Raw genomic sequence first — 26,470 nt, 5'->3', positions numbered from 1 at the left:
AAAGAGCCCCAGGTGTGTGTAATGTACTCAGCCTACTGATGCAACAAAAGCCTTGTGTACACTTACGGTGGTGTGACGATTACAGGCGCTACACCCCACAGTGAAAAGCAGACTGCGTCCACACTTGTCACTGATTTGTAGCTATGTGTGGCAGTGAAAGAGCTTTTCTCCACTGCCTCCCTCCTGTCAGAGCCTTTTTCTGTGGCAGAGAAAGCCTCTGGCAGTGAGACACTAAACTGCTAAAAATAGCAGTGTAGATGTAGGAGGCACTACTTAGGAATGCAGAGAGCTGCCATGTATGAGATATGCCCTCAGGTTCAGATGTGTAGGCCGCTCTACTCCCCTCAACCGTGCCTCACTAGCTACACTACTGTTTATACCTATGCCAGCTGGGCATGCAGTGGGTGTAATCTACATGCCACTTAAGTGTAATGTACCTAAAGTTTTGCCACCCTTTAGTGGTATATAACTGCAAAATGTTTAACCTTATTTATGAAAACACTGAAGTTTCTCTGTATTTGTAGTTTTGGAACATAAGGAAGTACCATTATCTCCCTTTTACAGTTGGGAAACTGATGTACACAGAAGATACATGACTTGCTTGAGCTCATACCGGAAGTTTGTAGTAGAGCATAGCATTGAACCTAAGTCCTCCTAGTCCTGGGCTACACCATAACCACTGAACCAGGCTTCCTTTCTGATGTTCCTCTCAGTTGATCAGAAACTGCTAACCCTATAATGGAATCGGCTGAATTCTGTAGCTGTAGATGGCAAATTTCTTTACATCACTTTGTATTGATACAGTACAAAAATAAAACAGGAGGTGCATTGAAACCATTGAACAGAATATGACTTTGGACAGTTGATCTAAAAATATGGAATCAGTTAGAGGAAGCTCTAGAATCATCACTTGATGAAACTGCTCTTCTATCAGGTCCAATATAACCTCTCCAGAGGTGGACAGTTCTTGCTGTTTCAAAGGATGAATCAAAAGAGAAACTGCCATGTATTAAAACTCACCGCCATATTGGAAGTGGATGAAAACATCGTGATTTTATATATGTTGATGATGCAAGCATGATAGTTGACATACACTTCCATCATAAAGTTTAAGTATTAATTTTTTTAAAGCTCTGATTTAAAAATCAGTATTAAAGCTTTTCCTGAGAATTATTTCTTGTAGCTGTGGATGTTTGAAGAAGGCAGAGAAAGGTGGACAGAGAACTTGTAAAGTACTGAAAAATGTTCCTGGAAGGAAAGAGTTTATAAGAAAGACTTGATATTCCTCATAAATATTAAACCTTTTCTTATAAGCCGGCATAAGAGCAGAATGGTTACCTAGTGGCAAATTTATGAAGATTTTTTTATTTTGAGTTGTAAATGACAGCTGATATTTTCTGTCTCTTTCAACTACTTCTAAATGTAAGGAGCCGAGATCGACGAAGAAGCAGAAGCCATGATAGGTCAGAAAGAAAACATAGGTCTCGCAGTCGGGACAGGAGACGATCAAAAAGTCGGGATCGGAAATCATACAAGCACAGAAGCAAAAGCAGAGATCGAGAACAAGACAGGAAATCTAAAGAAAAAGGTTAGTTTATGTGAGATCTTAAGACATGCAGAACTGATGTTACCCCCGAGACCTGTCCTTTCAGTCAAGGACTGAAAGATCTCTTAGGATCCCTTCAGAGATTTGTAAGCAGCCCGTATGTGTCGCTACTACATGACTTTGAGACACACTTCCCTTTCTCTTCATATCCTCCTGCCTCCTTGCAAAATGTGTGTTTCGCCTACTTACCTAGTGTTGTAATTCTCAAAGAAAAGCACACTACTGTGCAGTTCCCAAGCATTTTAGCCCGTTGACACCTGCTGGCTGTTTGGCTTTGGAAAACCCCACACATCATTCTAACTCTCTAAATATATTTGATTACATCTTCTACTGCTGCCCTTAGAAGCGAGTTCTCCTTATTACTCTTGGACACTTCTGTAAATCTTAACTAGCTTCCCTCGTTGGTATGTATTTTGTTTTGGGTTTTTTAGCTGGACAGTCTTATGACATCTTCATTTTCTGTACACTTCAATCATATCCTTTTAATCTTCTTTGTCTAATAAACATAACCTTAGTTTTCCCTAACTTCTGAGACCTTTCAGCGTCGTGGCCTGCATCCGTACCATCTTAGGTTGTGATTCCATCAGATTTCATAAACGAAGCAAGATCTGGTATATACGGTATATGGGGGAATCTCGAAGAAACGCCAAATTGTTCCTCAGAATTGTTTTATGGCAATACATGCTACGTCAAGTAATAAAATTAATGTTTAGAAGGTGGCTCTCTTCCCTTTGAATCAGTACTGATCCAGTGCTCCCAACACAATCTGTTGTTAGATTGCGCTATGCTGCCAGAGGTTCCATCATTCATAAAAGATGTAAAACTGGTCGTGACCACTTGTGAATATGAAAGATCCATAGTACTTTTCATAATACAAAGGTGTAATTCCATATCCTGGCTAAATTCCCATTTTTAATTTTCTCTGCAACTTCATTTGGATACACTTCCTGATCTAAACCGTTTTGGGTTGCTGTATGCTTTCAAACGGCTGGCACATTTCACAAATAGAGATGGCTTCATTTCAGTGGTGGGTAAAATGATTAATATATATCTATAAAGTACTTGGAGATCCTCTGGGGTGAAAGGTGCTATATGAATGTGGATTATAGGTTAGCCTATTTGCCCTGCTCTAATTTTTGCCATTTCTTCAGTAGACTCTGGATTGGTTCTCAAAATATGGATAACTCTTCAGTTGTTTTTTTGTCTGACTTTTTTTTTTTTTTTTTTTTTTTTCCTAGGCCAGTATAACCTTTCTGTTGTATACTGTATTTGGTTTCCTCTCCACTCTGTTCTGCTTAGTTGTAAGCATTCTGCAAGCTTGTATGCTTTGCTGCTTGCTTGTTCACTGTTGCACGTGGTCAGATCTAATGCTAGGCCTGTAATGCATACTCGCTTGTAACTTTCTTACCTCCTAATATGTCTATTATTTCATTGACCTAGATTATAAAGCAGATTTTTGGTATTCAATTGGAGGAGCCCTCTTTAATCCTTCACTAATACTGTGTGTGTGTGTGTGTGTGTGTGTGCATACTTATAACTTTATACAGTAGTTGCTCAAATTGTTTCCATTATTGAGCTCTCAATTAGGTTTATAGCTTCACAGTTCTTTTCTTTATAGTTTTATAAATAGGGGTGTAGTGATTTCATTGAGTTAAATTTTCCTTCTGGTCATCTTTTTGTTTGCTACTTACTACCTCCTTCCCCCAGGACTGAGAACATACATAAGAACATAAGGACGGCTATACTGGGTCAGACCAAAGGTCCATCTAGCCCAGTATCCTGTCTTCCAACAGTGGCCAATGCCAGGTGCCCCAGAGGGAATGACCGGAACAGGTAATCATCAAGTGATCCATTCCCTGTTGCCTATTCCCAGCTTCTGGCGAACAGAGGCTAGGGACACCATCCCTGCCCATCCTGGCTAATAGCCATTGATGGACCTATCCTCCATGAATTTATCTAGTTCTTTTTTGAACCCTATTCTAGTCTTGGCCTTCACAATATCCTCTGGCAAAGAGTTCCACAGTTGACTGTGCGTTGTGTGAAGAAATACTTCCTTTTGTTTGTTTTAAATCTGTTGCCTATTAATTTCATTTGGTGACCTAGTTCTTGTGTTATGAGAAGGAGTAAATAACACTTCCTTATTTACTTTCTCCACAACAGTCATGATTTCATAGACCTCAATCATATCCTCCCTTAGGCATCTCTTTTCCAAGCTGAATAGTCTGAGTCTTATTAATCTCTCCTCATATTGAAGGGACATGTCCACTTCCAATATATCTTTTTTGAGATGGGGTGACCACTTCTGCACACAGTATTCAAGATGTGAGCGTACCATGGATTTATATAAAAGCATTTTCTGTCGTCTTATCTATCCCTTTCTTAATGGTTCCCAACAATCTGTTTGCTTTTTTGACTGCCGCTGCACATTGAGTGGATGTTTTCAGAGAACTATCCACAATGACTCCAAGATCTCTTTCTTGAGTGGTAACAGCTAATTTAGCCCCATAATTTTATATGTATAGTTGGGATTATATTTTCCCAATGTGCATTACTTTGCATTTATCAACATTGAATTTCATCTGCCATTTTGTTTCCCAGTCACCCAGTTTTGAGAGATCCTTTTGTAGCTCTTTGCAGTCTGCATGGGACTTAACTATCTTGAGTAGTTTTGTATCCTCTGAAAATTTTGCCACCTCACTGTTTACCCCTTTTTCCAGATCATTTTATGAATATGTTGAATAGGACTGGTCCAGTACAGACCCCTGGGGGACACCACTATTTACCTTTCTCCATGCTGAAAACTGACCCTTTATTCCTACCCTTTGTTTCCTATTTTTTAACCAGTTACCACTCCATGAGAGGACCTTCCCTCTTATCCTATGTCAGCTTGCTTTGCTTAAGAGCCTTTGGTGAGGGACCTTGTCAAAGGCTTTCTGAAAATCTAAGTACACTGTATCCACTGGATCTCCCTCGTCTACATGCTTGTTGACCCCCTCAAAAGAATTCTAGTTGGTTGGTGAGGCATGATTTCCCTTTACAAAAACCATGTTGACTCTTCGCTAACAAATTATGTTCATCTATCTGTCTGACAATTTTATTCTTTACTATAGTTTCAACCAGTTTGCCCGGTACTGAAGTCAAGTTTACCAGCCTGTAATTGCTGGGATCACCACTGGAGCCCTTTTTAAAAATTGGCGTCACATTAGCTATCCTCCAGTCATTTGGTACAGAAGTGAATTTAAATGATAGGTTACAAACTACAGTTACTAGTTCTGCGATTTCACATTTGAGTTCCTTCAGAACTCTTGGGTGAATACCATCTGTTCCTAGTGACTTATTACTGTTTAGTTTATTGATTTGTTCCAAAACCTCCTCTAATGACACCTAAATCTGGGACAGTTCTTCAGATTTGTCACCTAAAAAGAATAGCTCAGGTTTTGGAATCTCCCTCACATGCTCAGCTGTGAAGACCGATGCAAAGAATTCATTTAGTTTCTCTGCAATGGCCTTATTGTCCCTGCGTGCTCCTTTAGCTTCACGATCAGCCAGTGGCCCCTCTGATTGTTTAGAAGGCTTCCTATTTCAGATGTATTTAATTTAAAAAATTTTTGCTATTACTTTTTGAGTCTTTGGCTAGCTGTTCTTCACATTCTTTTTTGGCCTTCCTAATTATATTTTTACACTTCACTTGCCAGACTTTATGCTCCTTTCTATTTTCCTCACTAGGATTTAACTTCCACTTTTTAAAGGATGCCTTTTTGCCTCTCACTGCTTCTTTTACTTTGTTGTTTAGCCATGGTGGCACTTTTTTGGTTCTCTTACAATGTTTTTTAATTTGGGGTATGCATTTAAGTTGAGCCTCTATTATGGTGTCTTTAAAAAGTTTCCATGCAGCTTGCAGGGATTTCACTTTTGGAGCTATACTTTTTAATTTCTGTTTAACTAACCTCCTCATTTTTGTGTAGTTCCCCTTTCTGAAATGAAATGCTACAGTGTTGGGCTGTTGTGGTGTTTTCGCCGCCACAGAGATGTTAAATTTAATTATATTATGCTCACTATTATCAAGCGGTCCAGCTATATTCATTTCTTGGACCAGATCCTGTGCTCCACTTAGGACTAAATCAAGAATTGACTCTCCTCTTGTGGGTTCCAGGACTAGCTGCTCTAAGAAGCAGTCCTTTAAGGTGCCAAGAAACTTTATCTCTGCATCCCATCCTGAGGTGACACGTACCCAGTCAATATGGGGATAGTTGAAATCCCCCATTATTATTGAGTTTTTTATTTTAATAGCCTTTCTAATTTCTCTGAGCATTTCAGTCACTATCACCATCCTGGTCAGGTGGTCGGTAATATATCCCTACTGCTATATTCTTCTTATTAGAGCATGGAATTACTATCCATAAAGACTCTATGGTACAGTTTGGTTCATTTACAATTTTTACTTCATTTGATTCTATGCTATATTTCTGCCACTCCCCCACCAGCATGACCTGTTCTGTCCTTCTGATATATTTTGTACCCTGGTATTACTGTGTCCCATTGATTATTCTCATTCCACCAAGTTTCTGTGATGCCTATTATATCAATATCCTCATTTAATATGAAGCACACTAGTTCACCCATCTTATTATGTAGACTTCTAGCATTTGTATATAAGCACTTTAAAAACTTGTCACTTTTTAGCTGTCTGCCATTACATAATGTAATTGAATGGGACTGTATAGCCTCCCCCTTTCCCAAAAGTTTCCCCAGTTCCTAATAAATCTAAACCCCTCCTCCCTACACCATTGTCTGATCCACGCATTGAGACCCTGCAGTTCTGCCTGTCTAACCAGCTCTGCATGTGGAACTGGAAGCATTTCAGAGAATGCTACCATGGAGGCCCTGCACTTCAATACCACCTAGCAGCTTAAATTTGGCCTCCAGGACCTCTCTCCTAACCTTCCCTATGTCATTGATACCTATGTATACCATGACCACCAGCTCCTCCCCGGCACTACAAGGTCTTTTCAGCTCCTGGTAACCTTAGAAGTGTAATACTAGATTTGGGGAAATAAATGATCTGTTCAGTAAACCATCATAGTATTAATAAACAGAATAGGGCTGTGGAACAGGGCTATGATGCACGTTTTCCCAGTAGGAGGGATACATGCACTCTAAAATCTAGAATGAATTCTGCATTCACTGCAGAGAGCAGAGAAGTTTATTTTGCTGGGAGGTAAAATGTTTCTAAATTTTACTCATTTCTTGGGCCCAGAAGCAACACTCCATCGTCTGCAGCTGCTCCACAAATGCCACCTTTTTTGATGTCCCTTAACAATCTGTCCTTGAAGAAATCGTCATGTCGTTGTTGTGTTTCTTCCTGCGGGCTTGCAAATACCAGAGGATCATGCATCCTGTATTTGCAACATTCATGAGCACAGTGCAGAGCTATGCAGTCTTGGTGCCATGTTGGATTGTGGGATTTTTTTTTTAAAGGTGTGAAAATTAAGGGATGTGGATAGCATTATGGGATGCCAAATGTTGCATCTCATAGAGGAACTTGACCCCTAGCTCCCAGAGATCCCTGCACAACTCATTCCACAACACCTTGTGAAAATTTGCCAAAAGGCATTATGCTGGATGGTGGCACATGACACAGTGGAATACCTACCCATGGTGCATCACGCTTTGCATTGACACAAGCACTCCTGGTGAGTACGCACAGCACTGATGCAAGCAACTAAGTATGCACACGTAGGAGCAATATACAAACTTCAGCAGCTGTACGCCAACACAGCTTTCGTCAACCAAAGGTTTTAGTGTAGACGTGTGCATGCACAGTGTGTGTTGTGGATGCTAAGACTCCTGCCATTTGAATTCTTGCTCTTTTTTGTGACTTTACAGTAGTTTTCATAGTTACTGTGGGTCAGGATTTTAAAGTGAGCAGCAAGGGTTGGCTGAAAATAATACTTATGTGGTGCCTTTCATCTTGAAATCTCAAATTGCTTTACAAACATGAATTAAGCCCCCATGCCACTGATGGTTTTTGAAGCTGCAAATATTCACCCAGAAATATTTGTGCATCCATTCAGTCAAGAAACAACCAATATTAGGTGATCTTACCTGATGAATCACAACTAATCAACATAAATCATATAGGGAGCCTATAAAAATCTACAGAGAACTATTTGTGATCTATCCACAATAATAAATACAATGTTGTGAGATAATTTTGAATAACTGTGTTGAAGGAACTTACTTTACTGTCTGCTTGCAGATATCACTGGTGCTGAAGGAAGCTAAATTCATTACAGATTGTTACAAATATTTGCTCAGTTCTAGTTAGCAAACTCCAGGAGCTATGATGTAATTTTCTTGTTCTTCAGGCCCTCGAAGACGGGGGTTCTTTTGTATAGCTTCATCTTTCGTACCACAGGTTAATGTTTATATCTTCTGAAAAAGTTCTCTTTCCTATCTATCCAAACACAAAAAACTGCACACTCTGCACATCCATAGGGGTATTATCTATCATATCTACATAGGATAGAAGATCAGATTATTGGACTGACTGCTAGTCCTCTGCAGGGAAACAAGACTTCTGTTCCTATGTGTGCATCGGAGATACCTATAAGGCACAAAGAGAAGACTTTTCAACAAGGTCATTTAGAGTGCAATCCACCTGAGTAGCTACAATACTGAGGGCAGACAGATATGCAACACTATCAGAAGACTTCTCCAGTTACCTATTTGGATATCACTAAATGCTTTTTCCAAGCACTATAGGCAGGATGTGCTGCTTCAGTTCCAGTGTTTTTTAGGCAGTTGTCCTGCCTCTTGTGGGTTTGATTTTGGCCGTTTTCCTTGCTGTTTGGTGGTCTGTCCTAATAAAACTGTTGTGCAAACTTTCTCTGTGTAGATATACTAATTCTTTCTTCAAACTTAACTTTTTCACTTAGGTCTTTTAAAGTGTAGAATTGCTATGCCAATCCAGATGTGCCACCTTGCAAATAGCTTTCTTGGACGTTTTTAACTTGTTTTATGTATTTGGTTCTCAGCTGCTTGCATATTAATCCATCTGAGGGACAGTCAATGTTCTTGTCTGTATACTGATGTCCAAGAATTTGTTTTTTCAGTCTCCACTTATTGGGCAGAAGGTTGGCCCTGAAGTGATACAGGATAAACTAATATGTTTTGTTTTTAAATTTACTCATTATTCAGTTTATAAACAATACGGATTTTAAACTTCAGCTGTAAATGTGTGAATTTTTTTTCCCCCCTACTGGAAAACTTTGCTGCTTCCGTTAAATTTTCTTCACTCTACCTTATGATTGTAGAGGAAAAGAAAATACCAATTTTTCAGCAATATATCCAATTCTTTATTCACCATTCACCCTCCTAGTTCTTGAAGAAACTGGGGTCCCATCAATCTGTTGCTCATTTGTTTTGTAAAATAGTGCCTTTATATCTCTAGCAGTCTTTCTTCCCCAATCTTTTATCATTTAAAGATGAGGGATTAATAACATATCTCAGACAAGCACCATTACATTTTGTCCTGTTGAAGTTGACTTTGGTATTTCCTTTGATTCTTACTTTAAACCTAGCTAAGTTATGGTTGCTTGTTTTTCCTGGATGTTCATTTATTTTCTTCCCTCTGTAACAATGGTTAATAACAGACTGAATAGCAATGCCTTATTATCCCTTCATTCTTTTTGGTTCCCTTTTCAAGAACCAAGTTTAATAACCAGTGCGTAGCCTCCCTTGGCACACGTATCTCACACACACAAAATCTATTCAGAGCATAACACTGAATCCAGTGGTAAAGCAGTCATGAAGCACATCCACATAAATCACTGTTCATTACACTTTTTCCCAATTTATATATCTCAAGGTAAAGTTGAGTAATTGTCACACTACTGCTATGCTGTCCTTCCTCCTTTTCACCACTTTTAATTTTGCTTCTTGTTATTTTGCCCTCTGTTACTCTAAAGCCTATGCCTATAACTGACTTTGTTACTGTTTCCAATTTGAGGTTGTCCCACCTCCTGTGTTCCACTCCTCACGTGTGCAATGTGTTTTACTTTGAAATCCATGGTTAATGTCTTCTTTCATGGCAGAAAAGAGGGCATCTGATGATAAAAAAAGTAGTATGAAGTCCAGTAGTCGAGAAAAACAGAGTGAAGACAGAAATACAGACTCGAAGGACAGTGATACTAAGAATGAGGTCAATGGGACCAATGAAGACATTAAATCTGAAGGTGACACTCAGTCCAATTAAAACTGATCTGATATGACCTCAGATCAGACAGAGGTAAGTGCATTATTTCAAACTTTGATTAGGGCTTTTTGTTACTGTTTAACAGTGCAGCGTAAGTATGCACAGATGAAGATGGAGCTAAACCAAGTAAGAAGACATACTAAAGCACCTTCTGAAGGAAAAGACAGTGTAGTCCTGCAAAACATTTTGAGGTACATTGTTTTGTCTCAGCTATTTTGTAGCAGACTCATGCCCCCATTAGTGTGCCTCTTTGGAACATATTTGTAATATAGTCTCCATAGAAAATTTAATTATCCTTTTTTTTTATTTTTAGGGATTTTGTCGTTTTTTTAAAAAATTGAACTGTTTTTGTATTTAAGTCCATATTGTGTTGGTACATCAGCAGAAACATTTGCTTTAATACTTAATATTTCTGAGGCACATGTTGGACTACTTTGTTTTTATATAAACTGCTAGTATTTCTTTGTCAAGGATGTTTCTAGTTTTTTTTTGCTTTATTGCCTTGCATTCTAATGCAGTTTGTTCTGTAACTCGAGAGCCAGTAGCATTGGATTGATGGAAGTGTAGGGTTTATGAATTATTGCAGCTGACTACCATACCTCACACAGCGTTGGTGTTGTGAGCGGCCCATGAAAAGCCAAATTAAAAATCAAGGATTCAGTCAAACTAAGCAGGTACTCATGCCAGGTACTCCTTTCTCTACCCACATCCATGTTTGAATGCTGTTGCCTGTAATCTTTAAGCTTACTGTTGTGTTTTTATTTACAAGAAAGTGAAAAGGATTTTTTTGTGTATTGTGTGAAAACTATAAATCTGATGTTAACAGAATGGAATTTTCTTTCAACTGTGTGTAGGGATGCAGTGCTGCCCAGAATTAGATATCTTTAAGAGTTTTAAATGCAATAAATACTACATAATAATCGCCTTGTTACATTCAATGCAATTCAAGTCTTTAAGAGGTATGTGTTTAATATTTCCTACTGTGTAGGAGAATTTGCAGTCAGCCATAGTACAGAGCAGTATAATGGCTGATTCCAGACTTGTAAGGCAAATGTAAATACAAAGGCTGATGCCTAAAATTTTTAATATTACATGGCAAGGATGTATGCTGACAATTCTCATTATTATGAAGAAACTAAACGTTAGGAAATATATATATTAAAAAAAACTTTAAAAGTTTTTCCATTCTTGACCTAATTTAAGCGTACAGAAATGGTTTTTGATGTATTCCTAAAATAAGGAGCTAACATTGGAGAAGACAGCTGATAAATTAGCTGCTTGCAATATAAACTATTAGTATAGTTTCAGTATTTACGCTATGAACTCTTAAACACTTAAGGGTTGATCATTAGACCATTAAGATTGCATTATTGCTCTGGAACCCCTAATTTTCAACGTTGAAGTTTTAGTAGAGTAAGATGACAGCTAAGAACTGGGCCAATATTTAGAAATGGCAAACTAACCTTGCTTTATATTGTCTAATTGTTTGCTTTCCCAAAATTTTGCATTATAGGACTACCACGTGAAGAATCTGCGAAGAATCCGGAAGACAGCTTGCAATGAAGATCTGCTTTAAATGAGGTGAAAGAAAGCTGTAGTGGCATAGAAAAATATAAAGTTCAGTTAGAATTTTTTTTTATAAAATTAATTCAGGACTGTTACCTCCCAGAGTGCAGAGGGATGAGTTAATAGCATACATGCCACTGAGAATATAAGTCCTGTATCATTTTTTTTTCTTTAAGACTTTTTAAGATAAGAAACAAACATAACATGAACCCATGGCTTGCTCAGTGTTTATTTGCAAGATTTCATTCTTGGACTTCGAAACACAAGAATAAATGTTTAGTATTTGTGTGAATTAAACTAAATTGAATCCCATTTTTACAACTAGGATATATCTAGCTGCTTGATATACCAGAAATGGAAATAAAGTATCTTTGAATTTCTGTTACAAATTTGATTGTCTGTCATTAAACATTTAGTATTAAATACACTTTTTTCCTAATAAATCTATTCATGTCTTCAAGCTTAGTCCATTAATTTGGCTTTTATGGATTTTGTTTAGTTTATTCAGTTGGTGTTTGCTTTTGATTCCTCCAATTAGTCTCATGTTTTAAAACTGAGCTGATCACCTTCATCAAACTCCTGGTCCTTTATTGAACAAATGCACGTTATCATCACAAGTGGCGTGATTTTTGCTGCAGTGTATTTTTCTTAGCAGTCAAACACAGAATCACAGAACAAAGATACTGCTGCAATTCTCCCTCTAATAAGGTTCATATCCAATATTTTTGGAAAGTCTTTGAATTTTCCTCTTAATGCACCAAGTCTTAATGCCAGCCCTTCATAATAAAAAAAAAAATGGAGATTAGAACACAAATCTAGGTTTTATTTTACCAAAACTGGGTGATAGGGAATAGGATCAATGAGGAACTCAGGCTGGGACCTGTCTTTCTCTCATCCTGTTTTGGTCAAGTTAAATCCTAGAATTTCTTTAAATTTTTAGAGCAGTGTCAAATAGAGATGTTGGTGCAGATGTTTGTTCTAGTATAAGGCACCACACTGACTTCAGACTTGCATCCTACTAGCAGTTAAAAATACGTCATTAGAGAGTGGTTATAATTAGCAAGTGCATGTAATTTGTATAATAAAGCAATTGTAAACGTGTTCATTTCATTCCCCTCGTCCTCAGCTTTTTTGTGATACTTTTATTGTATTAAAGGGTAGCTTAACGGATTAAATAATGAGGGTGCTTTTTGAAAGAAATGTGTTTAAAGGAAACATTTTGCTGCATTACACTCTTCAAAATGAAGTGACAAGAAGGTAATATGGTGGCTGTGGCCATATCAGACTTTTCCTTCATGTTGGTTGTATGTATCCTGGACTTGAACACCGATTTATGAAGGAATGATAAATGTTTTTATTAAAACCTGTGGCTTGAGAGAAGTTAATACGGTGCCTTTTCCTTTCAGCAGTTTCAGCTGGCTTCATACCTTTTAAAGCATGTTCCATCTCATCTTGAAAATGGAGAAGTCACAAAAATGATTTTTTTTTTTTTTTTTTTTAAGGTAAAAAATGGAATTCTTTTTTCATTTTTTTTTTTTATTGCATTTTTATTTTGTTGCTTTTTTTTTGTTCATTTTTTTTTTCCTTTTTTCCTTTTAAAGATTTTTTCTTTTTTTTTTGAAAATGGAGAAGTCACAAAAATGATTTTTTTTTTTTTTTTTTGGTGAAATGGTAAAAAATGGAATTCTGATTGCATGTGATGTGTACACTGCATTTTGATTCTGTGGCTCAAATCTTACTAAAGCAGTGTCTCTTCATATTGATATTTGCCCTTGTGCATACAGATAAGAGTCTTCTATAGTAAACATTGTTTCAAAAGGCAGGAAAGAATCTCACACATTTTAGTGCTATATGCAGTTGCACACACAAAGTGATAATTAGAGACATTTAAACTTTAATTATCTATCTTAGCATTAATGTCAAAGGGACTTTCTCTGTCCTTAGAAATTGGAGATCTTGTTCAAGTTGAAAATGTCATTGATATGTGATCTGTAGGTATTGGTCACTGTAGTTGAAACTGTAGAAATTATGCTCCAATCTGTAAAGTTGGCCACCCCAATCTAATATCTTCTAAAACACTAGTCAAGAAAAGGCAGGTTAACCAGCTTAACGTGCTAAAGTACAAGTTAAAACACATCAGTTAGGCCATTATTCTGAGTAGAACAAGAAACTTATTGAGAACTATTTTCTTATAAAAGGTAAATTCTGTTGCACTACGCAAACTGTTCTGGAGGATGTAAAGTTTGCTGAATGCCTGATTTCTAAGTTTCAGAGGTCGCCATTAAAGGGGATGTAGCTTTTCTAAGTCATGATCTATACTAAGGAAAAATTGATAAGAAAAATGCACAATAAAAACATGCTTTTTCAGTAACATCTTTCAGATTCTGATAAACTTCCAAACAGGCAGTCCAACTGCTACAGGTCCAGTTCTCCAAAGAACAAGGCAGAAGCTGGGCATTTTTTCAGTTCAATTGTAGGAATTGTATAAACCTTAACTTAAAAGCTCTTAAGGGTTGCTGTGAGGAAGTGGCCTTTAACCTCTGCAGAGGTCTATTTGCCTGGTACTGAAATTTTCAGACACATAGATGAACATGATTTGTTGGCACAAGTCGTGATGTTTGTAAAGGGAAATCATGACTCAGCAATCTGTTAATCACCTCAAAGAATGTAATAAACATGGATGTGGGTGATCTAGCACCGTGGTTCTCAACCTTCACAGACTACTGTACCCCTTTCAGGAGTCAGATTGTCTTGTGTACTCCCAAGTTTCACCTCATTTAAAAACTACTTGCTTACAGAATCAGACATAAAAATACTTGTCACAGCACACTATTACTGAAAAATGGTTGACTTTCTCATTTTGTCTATATGAAATTTTAGTTTGTACTGACTTGGCTAGTGCTTTTATGTAGCCTGTTGTAAAACTAGGCAAGTATCTAGATGAGTTGATATACCCCCTGGAAAACCTCTGTGTACCTCTGGGGTACACAGACCCCTGGTTGAGAACCACTGATCTAGTGGATGCAGTGTAGTTGGACATTCAGAAAGCCTGGGGGAAGGTCTCTCACCAAAAGCTCTTAAGCCAAGTAAGCAATCATGGGATAAGAGGGGTGTGCTCATGGCTCAGTAAAAGACAGCAGACAAACTTAGGAATAAATGGTCAGTTTTCATAATGGAGAGTAGTGACACACCCACCCCTGACTACTGGGATCTGTGGTATTCAACATACTCAAATGAGCTGGAAAACAGTGAGGTGACAGAATTTGTAGATACAAAATTACTCAAGATCAAAGCAGCCTGAAAAATTACAAAGAGCTCTCACAAAACTCTGATTCTGCAACAACATGGCTGGTGAAATTCCATGTTAAGTAATGTACATTGGAAAACAGATCCCATCATTTTGTATGTATAGGTGGGAATATAATTTAGCTCTTACCACTTAAAAAGATTGTGGTGTCATTGTGGCTAGTTCTCTGAAAACATCTGCTCAATGTGCAGCAGCAGTCAAAAAAGCTAAACCTTAGGAACCATTAGGAAAAGAATAAATAAGACAATAACATAATGCCACTGTAGAAGTCAATGGTATGTCCACACCCTGCATACTGCATGCAGTTTTGGTTGCTCCAGCTCAAAAAAGATATGTGGAATTTAGAAAAGAGAGAGGCTGGAACCAAAAATGATTAAGGTATGGAACAGCTTCCATATGAGGAGAGATTAAAAAGACTTGAACAAAGGTCTCTACAGTCATGACCAGTGTGGAGAAAGTGTTATTTACCCCTTCACTTAACACAAGACCCAGGATGGGGGAATGTGTCACCAAATGAAATTAATAGCAGGTTTAAAAGGAAGTACATCTTTGCACAGCAGAACATGCTGTGAAGGCCAAAAAGAACTAGATAAGTTCATGGCAGATAGGTCCATCAATGGCTATGAATTAAGATGGTCAAGGATGCAACACCCATGCTCTCGCTGTTCTTAGCCTCTGATTGCCAGAAGCTAGATCACACAATGAGTGCCTGTTCTGGTCAGTCTCTTTGATGCATCTGGCATTGGCCACTAGACTACTGGGCCCATTGGTCTGACCCAGCATGGCTATTCTTAGGGCCTGGAGGCTGAGTTGAGCTACTTAAAGCCTTTTTAATCCTATTTTTGAAGACTTAGCTGGCAATTCTTTTTGCAACTTATTTACCATTCCTGACCCTCTTTCTACATTAGCGTTGTGTTCTTTTACAAAGGCAAATGTCACTTGTTTAGCAATCTGCATTTTTACACCCCCTTTGCCGAATTGGGCACAAATCCGCCCTGATAGAAAGCAAGAAAGCTCTGCCAGTGTAAAGCTCAGCTGCTGGCTGTTTGACTAGCTGATTCAGTATACTAAAGACAAGCTGCATAGATTTGGAAACAGCCACAAGCCTCTTTCCTCAGCTGCTCTCACACCTGACCTTACATGCTTGATGTTAAATACTCATTAATTGACTTTTGAGGTGCTGCCTTTAGGAACTGAAGCTTAGGACTAAAAACAAATTTAAAAGAAATATGCAAGCTTTAAAAGTAGCCCTGTCATTTCAATACAAGTTGGTAATGCCAAAAAAAAGTCCCTGGAAGAAGTTTAAACTCTTTTCCCACTGACATCTTTATTATTATATGACCACAAATAAATTCACCATTAACATAGTTAGTGTGCTTTAAATTTTATCAAACTTCATAAAACATACAAAAATATTTCTCTGAATGCATAGATTTGCTCAGTTACCAGCACTATATTTTTAGTCATTAGTTCTTTAGCAAAAGTTGTGTTGCATATTAAGTTAACAGTTAGTTGTTGTGAATTAGAGGAAATAAAGCTAATTAATAGAATCGCTTCCATTAGTTACTGGACAATTGTTACATTGTTTATGTAAAAGTGACAATGTCCTACATGCATTAAACCATAGGATCTGCAAAACTAACTGCGAATACTCTTAATTTTGAGCTACATAGCTACTGTTTTTTTTCCAAACAGTTTAGCATTCACTTTGAAATAACCCCTGCACTACAGTGGCAAGTATGTAGATCAAATCCCCACCACAGGGAGAATCAGGTTTGACTAAGTACTGATGTCAGTAGGGGCCTTCAGTTGAGTAGACGTTGAATCAGGCCTTATGCGCTTGTCCAGCCACTGTATGGACAGAACAGGGGAGAGTACTGGCTGAGTGGATTAGATGGCAGAAGGATTAGACCACAGATGCATATCGCTGGAGGCTTTCATTGGTGGAGTGTTAGTTGGAATAGGGAAAGGACCGAGAATACAGTAATCAATTTTGAACCAATTAAACATCTCTGTGATCAAAAGGAAAGTGCTAGTAACTTTCTCATCTTTATATTTTGGATTTTATCTGTCATGTTGCAAAACAATTTGCCACATTCTATTATTGTCTAGTCAAATTCAGAAATGTCTACTTAATATAAACCAATATGTGCCATCAGTTGTACAGCATGTGAAAACATGTTGGTCAAACAGAGAAGCAGCTACTGCAAGGGGAAGCTATCCCCTATGCAATGTATTACACTAAATCATTTCCAATATTATACACTGCAATCCGCATTAAAAAAAATCCCTACTGTTGTATCAAGTTCTTGGGGTAGTAGTGCAGGAAGAAGCTATTTGAAGGCAGCTGCTCTAGTATAGCTTAATAAAGAAATAGAGTTGGAGATAGACTCAATATTAGATCTCTTATAAATTAGGTTACGTTTTTAATTGAAAGACACTGGTAGGAAGTGTTTGTTTAAGTCATAAGAAAGGCCAGATTTTCTACTCAATCTGGAATTGCCATTTCTAGTTTTTCTGCATATCAGCCTAGCCTTCATCAGTCTCAAGGTAGCCAAGTGTTTTGAGAACTGCTGGAGATTAGTACTTCCAGCAACAAAAGTGCTCCTTGGGAGAAAAAACAACTTGAAAATATGGTATTTGATAGCAAATGTGATACATGTTTTAAATTAACACTGCCCAGGATAAGCTCTGAAAAATTAAGAGCTCAAGTAGGCTTAGATTCAAGTTTTTAACATAGTGCTATAAAGTATCCAGCAACATTAATCTATTTGGATTATTCAATTGGCTGAAGCTTTTGACACACTTTAAGTGACACCAGCTCGTGCAACGTAATGCAACAGTTGTGGGAAGAATGTGTCATACAGAATCAATTTAAAAACAGCTCCAAGTGCGTCTGTTAATTGCTTCTGATGATGCCTCTATTTCCATTCCCATGTTCCCTTAATTGGGTTTGGCTAAGCAAGAGCAGACTGTCTCCTCTGGAGTTGATACTGCCACGTCTCAACAACAAATATTTTCTAGTATTGTGCTCCTAGTGCATAGGATGCTGAATTTAACCCAGATTCCCTGAACTATTAGCATCAATGAGGCTAGTTCCTAGAAGAGATTTTAAAAAAATCATTAAAGCACTACTAGAATCATAGGGCGTAATTAATGCTTGCCAAGTGGACAAGTGTTAGGGAATGAATTCTTTTAGAAGTATATAGGTTTTTAAAAGCAATTGACACCCACAAAAATAATGTAAATATACAGTCAAACATGGCCGTTTCCTTTTAAGCACAACCATATATGTAACTTTCATTTGCTTTGATGATCTAATACACTTGTTCAACAGTGTGGCTAAGATTTACTTTTAAAAAAATCAATATTTTAAGAACAAAATATTAAGTTATCCCATTTTGTTCAGTTGGGTCATCTATTAGTTTGGGGAAGAAAAATGAAGGTGGTTACTAAACATCAATGGCAGTTTGACATCTGGGAACCTGATTTTAGCAAGCTGTCCCTGTGTGGTTGTTACAATGGGTGTTCTATGGACTGTTTGGAGCAGTAAATACCATTGCTCTAGAAGACAGCATGGCATGCTACTTCATACTTAGGGCAGTTGTAAGAGACTCAGTGAGCCAGGTACTGGTGACAGCAGAGAGAGACTGCACCTTGAGGAGTCTGAGAAATAAGGGCAGTATTTACATTTTCAGGGGGCCACAAGCCATAGAAGCCTAAATTTATAATTTATGCAAAAAATATATAGATATCTAAATGTGCCTGATTTTTCTAGAAGTCTTTACTTTTCATGCGAACAGTTGACCAGCTGTCTTCTTATGCCAAATACAACCAATAAACTTCATTAACTTGTATCTGAAGCATGTCGGCTTAATAGACAAATGAGGTACCCTTTATCTGAATACAATATTAAGTTAAAAAAAAGCAAAGGGGATAGTAAATATCAAAGATATACTATTATTAGTTAAAATATTAACCCTAACAATAACTTAAGGTTTCACACACAATTAATCCACTGCTTCAGAAGACAGCAGCATATAATTCTCACATTCTAGAAAGTTCAGTAAGTCAGCTTTGATGCTTTACTATTGTAGCAAGACCTCTCCGTCAGTGTTGATGCAGCATTTCTAAAAGGAGAGTTGTCACTTTTCATTAGAACCAGCTCCAGTTCTTGAAAATCCTGAAGTCTTGCAACATCTTTGTCCTTAAAAGGATGAAAACAAAAAAAGCAAATGTCTATAAATGTATTTACCATTAATGCGGATAAACAAGGTCAGGCCTATGAAAGCAAGCATTAACCAACCGCCAAGTACAATTCTACCCAACAAGGTACATAAGTACTATTTTTTTCTAGTTAACAGATGTGTCACTATTTGTTTTGCTCTATGATGGAATCTCTCAATATCGTTAAGATGACTTTTCCATTCTTCAAGTACCCACTATTTGTACGTGAATTAAGCAGTGAAAGGATCTGACCAGAACATTACTAAGAAAGTAATGTGCATGTGTCAGATTAACTGAAAGTCATGCAGACAAGGCCAGTTGATTTCAGACACAGAACCATGAGAGCTGTGTTGTCTGAACACAAAGGAATGTTTACATTGCTGATGGGATACCCTTATACATTATTTGCAACAAAAGCTGAGGTAGGGTATTTCCACACACACACACACAAAGATACTTCCATTTCCACATACTAATGACATGCTCAAGAGATAAACATGCACATTGTGCATTCAGTCTTATGTTTCAAATACCTGACAACTGTAGGTGCCTGTGATTTCACATGCTTTGGGAGTTTAAAAACATATCCACTTTGATAAAAAGAAATACTTTTTTATTAGATCATGATGAAACTGCATTATTTCCCTCCTATGAAATCTTTCTTTGGGCCTGAATACTTAACAAAAAATTATGTGGCAGTCAGTTCGTGAACACAGTGCAATTCTTTGGAGCCTAAAGACAGTAGCTGATCTTTGTACTCCAGAATCCAAGATAACAGAGAAATAAAATGAATAATATCCGATTAGCAATTAAATATGGAAGTTCCTCTTACCTTTCTGACCAACGTATTCGGTAACTTTCTAATCTTCTCCACTTGTTCTTGATTAACACCCAATTCACAGCAACTGACTCTGAGTAGATCCTGATAGGTCAGTTCTTGTCTGTCTAATTCAATCTCAATGAAGTCATTTTCCCTAAGGCTCTGAATTCTTACCTTAAGCACCAATTCTAGTAAAAAAATAATAATAATTATAATAATGTTGTGGGAGGAGGTCTGATATAATCTTACAAAGAAAAATAACCAGTATAATAGATTGAAACCGAAGGAGAATTTACATTTTATTATTTAAACTCAGAATTTTTTAGCGTAACACCAGAATCATTCTTACAAGGATTTAAACCTGAGATACCCATAGAAAGTCCAGTAACACACATCCACAATGAAGGAAACAACCCAAAACTAGAGAGGAAACCTTAAAATGATATGGGCATATTTAAAAAAAAATGCAATATTCTAAAGCCTCTATCAGAATGAATTCCTCTTTCTTCCCCGTGAATTTAGTGCTCGTGATCGCACAGATACTACTGTATACTCCTGGGGGAATTCTATGCCACTGCGCGTGCACAGAATTCATGTCCCCCACAGATTTCTTTGCTTTCCAGCAGAAAAATGACTTTCTGACAGGGAAGCTGCAAGAGCAGTCACACACCCACTCCCTAGCAGAGAAGATACATTGTTTCAGGCAAACCAGAGCAGCCGGCAGAGAGGTAAATCACCCTGGGGCTGGGGACACCCCAGCCAGTGGCTCCTACCATGACCCGGGATCAGCTGCTAGTCCTGACTGAGCTGGAGGGAGGAGAGGACAGGACTTCCAGTTCCCCTGCAAGAAGTGTCTGGGGCTGTGTCAGACCCACCCCCAGAAATCCCCCAGCTGCAGGAAGCTCAGCATCCTCCTGCCCCCATCGCTCCTCAACTGTGAGGGAAGGGGGGTCACTGTATGGGGGAGCTGCTCCCCCATCCACCCAACCCCTATGCATCTGGACCTCCCATACCCAGACCCCCTGCCAAGCCTCACCGGTACATCCAGACAGGACAAGATGACTGGTTTGGAATACAATTTCTATTTTGGGGGTTCTAACCATTCAGTTTATGGCTGAAATGGGAATTAAAACAGATTTTTCTTATTAAACACAAACAGCAGCACAGCTTCATAATAATGTTATAATGACATATCAAATCTGTTCCACTTGTGAGAGCAAACAGAATGCATGTAATTATCCACATTCTGGTCAGTTACACTAGAGTAAATTGCGAATAACTCCACTGACTTTAAGAAAGGTTTTCTGGGTTCACATCAGTGTAACAGAGGAGACCCAGTATGACTAATGAAGGGTTTCGTTTCAACAGCAATGAAATTCATTTGATTTTCAAAGGGAGTTAGGTACCTAAATACCTATAAAAGCTGGGCCTCACTAAAAAGTATTAGGCGATGTACAGGAACCTCAGAAAAAGAAGCTACGTTTTGTTACTAAGGGCTTGTCTACACACAGAATAATCCAGAATAAAGCAGGGTGTGAATTTGAAGTGGATTAACTCTTATTCCAGAATAACTCCCTCTATACACAAGCCCTAAATTACAAGTTGTATTGGTTTACAAGAGAGTTATTACACCTTGTATCATATTTGGCAGAGTTTATGATTTTTATATTGTTTGGGTTTTAGACTGGAATCTCTCCAGCAGAAGAAAAGTAGCTGTAATTGTCTGTAACACATTTATAGTACTGTATAAATAATACCACAATTATTCTAGTTAGCACGGTGGGGAGAGCATTTGAAATAAGAGAGGGAATGGATCGCTCTCTCTGCCACCATACTGTCCCTTTGACATTTCCACCTCTCCTCCAAGAGGGTGGAAAGAGACAGATTGAGATCAGCATGAAATACACCCTTCACTTCAGTTCCCAACTAGTGATGCAAACATGGATCAGCAGTGTGGTAGCAAGATGCATGATCTTGGAAAATTACACTTTGTTACCTTGCATATTATATGGAAAAGTTCCGGTGAAGAAAAGTGGCTGAAATGTCGGTGCAGCCCCAGTATGAGAGCCATTCTGTTGCTGAGGTACAGGCTGTTTAGATGCTACTGGAGAAAAGAGGCCTCTATTATGAGACATGGATGGCTGACAAATGGAGCCATTCTGGACTCTAGGTTTTGGATATTCTGGCACCATGATGGCTGCTGATGGGGTGGGCTGGCCTTCCTTAGAGTGTACCACAGGAAAATCATCTTCGCTGTGTGATGACGTGGGTGTGCATATGCTTTCGACCTGAGTTGCTGATGAACAAGAACTAGTTTCACACAGAGAAACAAAAGAGACGGAAGTGCTTTCATTCTGGAATGCTGTTGAGATGGATGGAATGCTGTTGCTTTCTTTAGTGTAAACATAAGGGAAGGGTGGATTGGCCAAATAGTTTGCAACAATTGGCATATTTAAGTCTTCCACTTCTTTAAATTCATTTTCCTCCACTTCAGGGGGGGGAGAGAAAGAGAGAGAGAAAAACAACTTGTTACTTAAATATTATCATCTTCCCCAATTCAAATATAAAAGAGTTTTCCTACTGTGTCTCACAAAATTACATCATCTTGAAAAAAATCACAAGAATTGCACCAATGTAGCTTGAGCCTATGGGCACTTGGAAGCATGGCAAAATGCAGGGAGTGTGAAATGAAAGGAAAGAATAAAGATCAAGAGGGAAAGAAATTATTGTACAAACTGAGCTGGAAGCCAAAAAACAAAGCCAAAGAAAAATAATTAAACCATCAAAAGCAGATACAAGTGATGCCTTTAAATACAGCAATGCCAGTTCACCATCTCTGAAAGGATCAGATTGAGAAGTAGTTTTGATATGTTTTTTTTTAAAAGACATTATTTAAAATAATTGCTTTTCATAGATGCCAGCAAAGGAAGTGGAACGTTTTTCTCACTTAGCTGGTGTTCAGCATAGGGTCCAATCTCGCAGTCCTCACGTTCGCCAAACTACTGCAACAAATTTGGCTTGAATAAGAATGGCAGGAGTAGGCCCATTAACAGTAACAATGCCAAGGAAGCCCAAACAAGATGTTCTCAGTTTTCCTGGGGATGCACAACTAAATTCGTTTAGGAGGTGAAAGTGACACATATTCCATACCTGGTAAGTGAGGCCCAGCTTTTATAGGTATTTAGGTACCTAACTCCCTTTGAAATCAATGGGAGCTAGACACCTAAATGCCTTTAAAAATCTGGGCATGAATGATTAGTGACCAGACAAACATATCAGGCAGGAATTATGTGGGAGTTCATTTCACTTGGACATGTCAGCCTAAACTTTCAAAAGTCAAAACCCAAGTCATGTTGTCCTACTGTATAGCTGCAGATTTTTGCCCAGAAGAAGGAAAAAACAGTTTTCAAAGATTATACCAATCACACAAATGACTGTGAAAATAGTAATGGCAGCCTGTACTTAGCTACACATGCATTTACACAGCAGTCATGCAGCTATTACACACTCTTCATGGATTGTCAAAGTTATCAGCCTGAATTTAAGAGGCCCACTCCCCAAACAAATATCATTAACATATACAAGCATGCCCATTGAAAGTTACAAAAGGTGAAATTTCTATGGTACGGAAACACTGGACTCAATCAGACATATCTGCGCCATTTCTAAGAGTGTCACGTATCTAATTTTGGGCTTGCTTCTTGGCATGTGTGTGGCATAAGCTTTTTAAATATACCAACGTGTTTTGTCATGTGTATGGAGAAGGTTACGTTTTACTGCCAGGAAGTCATAACTCACCTATGAAATTCTCAGAAGCCATCACTCCTAAAATGTAGCAATTGCTTCTGTATACAATGGCCTTGTAAGACTTTTGATTAAGCTTGACCAGATCTATTTGTGCTTATAAATAAAAGCCTTTGGCTTGAGGCTTGATTCAACTCCATTTAAACACTCAATGAGAGTTGGAGAAGCAATTTCATTCTGAGTTCTGTAGCTAAAAGAGGACTCAAAGGGCTTATCTACACAGGGAAATTTACTGATACAGTTATACCGGTATAATTATATTGCAATAATTATACCAGTATAACTCCATACGTGCACACACTTTATTCCAGAATAGGAGTACCTTTTTCCAGTTTAGTTTATGTCACTTTCACTACATTGGTATAATTATTGCAGTAAATTTCCCCATGTAGACAAGCCTTAAGAAAGCACTTTCCTAGCAAGAATGGAGCTTTTGAACTGCAGTTGGCAACCATCAGTTTATAGTATCATATTAAAAAAGTAAAACAGGTTTACTAGTGAAATAATAACCACACTAAACAAATTCGAAGATCATATGAGGAAATACATCTGCAATCACCTTTAAACCTGAATGTGTCATGCAAATCAAATGGTATACACCCTCTTATTCTCTGTCTCCTCTCCATAGCAAAGTTCATATCGACCTGCTGTGTCTCAGTCAGGCTTTGCTTGACATAAAATATTCTTGCACATAGGTTTATACTGATTTCCACAGGAGCATGACTGAGGCCAAAGTAACTTGCCCAGAGTAAGTCAGTATCAGAACCAGGAGTAAAATTCAGGAGTCCTGATTCCAACAATTTCTTACAACTTATTAGAATACATTTACAAATATTTACAAGGCACTAGGTACACATGGAAGATCAAAGACGTTAACATATTTACCTACATGGGGTATAATCTTTTAAACTCATATAGATAGATAAGGGATTGCCAGTTATAGAAAGTATCAGAGGGGTAGCCGTGTTAGTCTGAATCTGTAAAAAGCAACAGAGGGTCCTGTGGCACCTTTAAGACTAACAGAAGTATTGGGAGCATAAGCTTTTGTGGGTAAGAACCTTCTACTTCTGTTAGTCTTAAAGGTGCCACAGGACCCTCTGTTGCTTTTTACAGTTATAGAAAGGCACACTCTATCTAAAAAAATTTAAAAACATGTACCTGAATTGGAAGAGCAAAACTTTTTTGAAAGTGAATAAAAAAGTAAACTCATAAAATTCACTGCCACAAAATTCATCTAACACAAGTTTCATCTTGGTGCAAAACATGTTCACAGCAAAGATATAAACCCTAGAAAAACCTGCAACCCTTCCTTGCATGAATTGTGCCACTGAAGTCAATGGAACTACTTGTATGAGTAAGCATTACTGGTGTAACTTCAGGACAGGACTGGACCCTGTCTTTATAATAGAAATGCTGTCAGTCTGGAACTAGGGAAAATCACTAAATACTACGACCAACTATTTTAGAATAAATGTCAAAACATGTAAGTTGTACCTCCCATAATCTTCCTGATATCTTTCTTTGACGTTAACTGGGCTGCCAGTTCTCCTTTAGCTGTGAGAATCTCCTTATCAGCACCAGCATCAATCAGGCAAGAGACCACTTCAGCATGATTCCGTTTGCATGCCCAGTGCAAACAAGTCCTGTGTGTAAAGAAAATATACTGGTGACTTTGTAGTTCCAATGAACTATACCCCGACCACAAAACCATTATGTGCCAACAATAATAATCCATTTGCCTGAGGTTGCACGTAGAATAAGAGTGACTTGGGAGACACTGGAGTTGCTTCCACATTTAAACTGAACATGATACAGTTGTAAATTCCTTGGGGGAGGGACTTCCTTTACCTTGATCAGTTGGTGTACACTGACCGTGCTAAACAAACAAAAACAACAACACTGCTTCATGCTATTAATAAAATATAGTGTTGGTGGTCCTTGTACTTGAGCAATGTTAACTGTTAACACAATATATAGTGTAACAGAAATTAAAGAGGACAATAGACTTAGTAGACCCCTGTAAAGACTTGGACTAAAATCTTCAAAAACAAGGGCCTAAAGGAAGTCCATATTTAGGCATATAAAATTATATATTAATAGATTTTTAAGGCCAGAAGGGACTATAGATTACCAAGTCTGACCTTCTGTGTATCACAGGCCATTCAATTTCAGCCAGGTACTGAGTCCAAAATGTGTTTGAGTAAAGCAAATCTTCCAGAAAGGCATCCAGAGTTGAAGACATCAAGAGATGGAGAATCTACCACTGCCCTTGGTAGTTTGTTTCAGTGGTAAAGCACCTGCACTGTTAAAATTTTTTACTTCAGCTCCCAGCTATTGAGTCTTCTTATGCCCTTCTCCACTAAAAACTTTCCGTTTTTTTTCAATACTAGGGTGCATCAAGCAGCTCTCAACAAAGTCAATGGGAGAGGCAGGGTACTCAGCACTTTTGAAAAATCCAGCTACTGACTTGGACACCTAAATAAGAACTCTGGGACCCCATTTTATGGTTAAACTTCTGAAAATGTTGGCCAAGGGCTTTATCATGGTTCAGTAACATGCTATAAGTCACTCTGGTCCCATCTACACAGATAAATCCAAGCCCTGGTACTACAAATCAGGGTACTACCACGTTAACACAATCACAGTGAATAAAGCATGGTGCCAAGCTTACAGGCTACATCCATTCACATTTTTGTTAATAATAATGCTTAGCTCTTATATAGCATTTTTCATGGCTAGGTCTCAAAGCACTTTACAAAAGAGATCAATATAAATATCCCATTTTACAGACCGGGAAACCGAGGCACAGAGCACTGACGTGAGGTTCCCAGGATCACCCAGCAGGCCATTGGCAGAGCTAGGTACAGAATCCAAGTCTCCTAA

General features: G+C 38.1%; 2 protein-coding genes across 4 annotated transcripts in view; one reads left to right on the top strand and one right to left on the bottom strand.

Moving 5' to 3' along the window:
• LUC7L3 (LUC7 like 3 pre-mRNA splicing factor) overlaps positions 1–11,894 on the top strand; it is a 39,598-nt gene extending 27,704 nt beyond the window's left edge. Inside the window, exons 9-12 of one of the 3 annotated variants that reach the window (XM_024204314.2) lie at positions 1,428–1,588; positions 9,703–9,843; positions 9,949–10,054; positions 11,377–11,894. In XM_024204314.2, the coding sequence (XP_024060082.1) occupies positions 1,428–1,588; positions 9,703–9,843; positions 9,949–10,054; positions 11,377–11,389 (421 nt within the window). In that variant the 3' untranslated portion in view covers positions 11,390–11,894. Of the gene's footprint in view, positions 1–1,427; positions 1,589–9,702; positions 9,897–9,948 lie in introns of all 3 variants that reach the window. The other 2 variants (XM_024204313.2, XM_024204315.2) reach the window with 2 other exon arrangements.
• A 4,903-nt stretch (positions 11,895–16,797) lies between these two features.
• LOC112109714 (ankyrin repeat domain-containing protein 40-like) overlaps positions 16,798–26,470 on the bottom strand; it is a 10,263-nt gene continuing 590 nt past the window's right edge. Inside the window, exons 2-5 of the mRNA XM_026654532.2 lie at positions 25,082–25,230; positions 21,780–22,271; positions 19,796–19,971; positions 16,798–18,943 (exon numbers count right to left, since the gene is read on the bottom strand). Of these exons, the coding sequence (XP_026510317.1) occupies positions 18,800–18,943; positions 19,796–19,971; positions 21,780–22,271; positions 25,082–25,230 (961 nt within the window). The 3' untranslated portion in view covers positions 16,798–18,799. The remainder of the gene's footprint in view (positions 18,944–19,795; positions 19,972–21,779; positions 22,272–25,081; positions 25,231–26,470) is intronic.

Source organism: Terrapene carolina, unplaced genomic scaffold (assembly GCF_002925995.2).
Source record: "Terrapene carolina triunguis isolate 2854851 unplaced genomic scaffold, T_m_triunguis-2.0 Scaffold192, whole genome shotgun sequence".
In the NCBI taxonomy this organism is placed as follows: domain Eukaryota; kingdom Metazoa; phylum Chordata; order Testudines; family Emydidae; genus Terrapene; species Terrapene triunguis.
The sequence above is the reverse complement of the archived record's forward strand: the minus strand, read 5'-3'. Positions and strand labels throughout refer to the sequence as shown.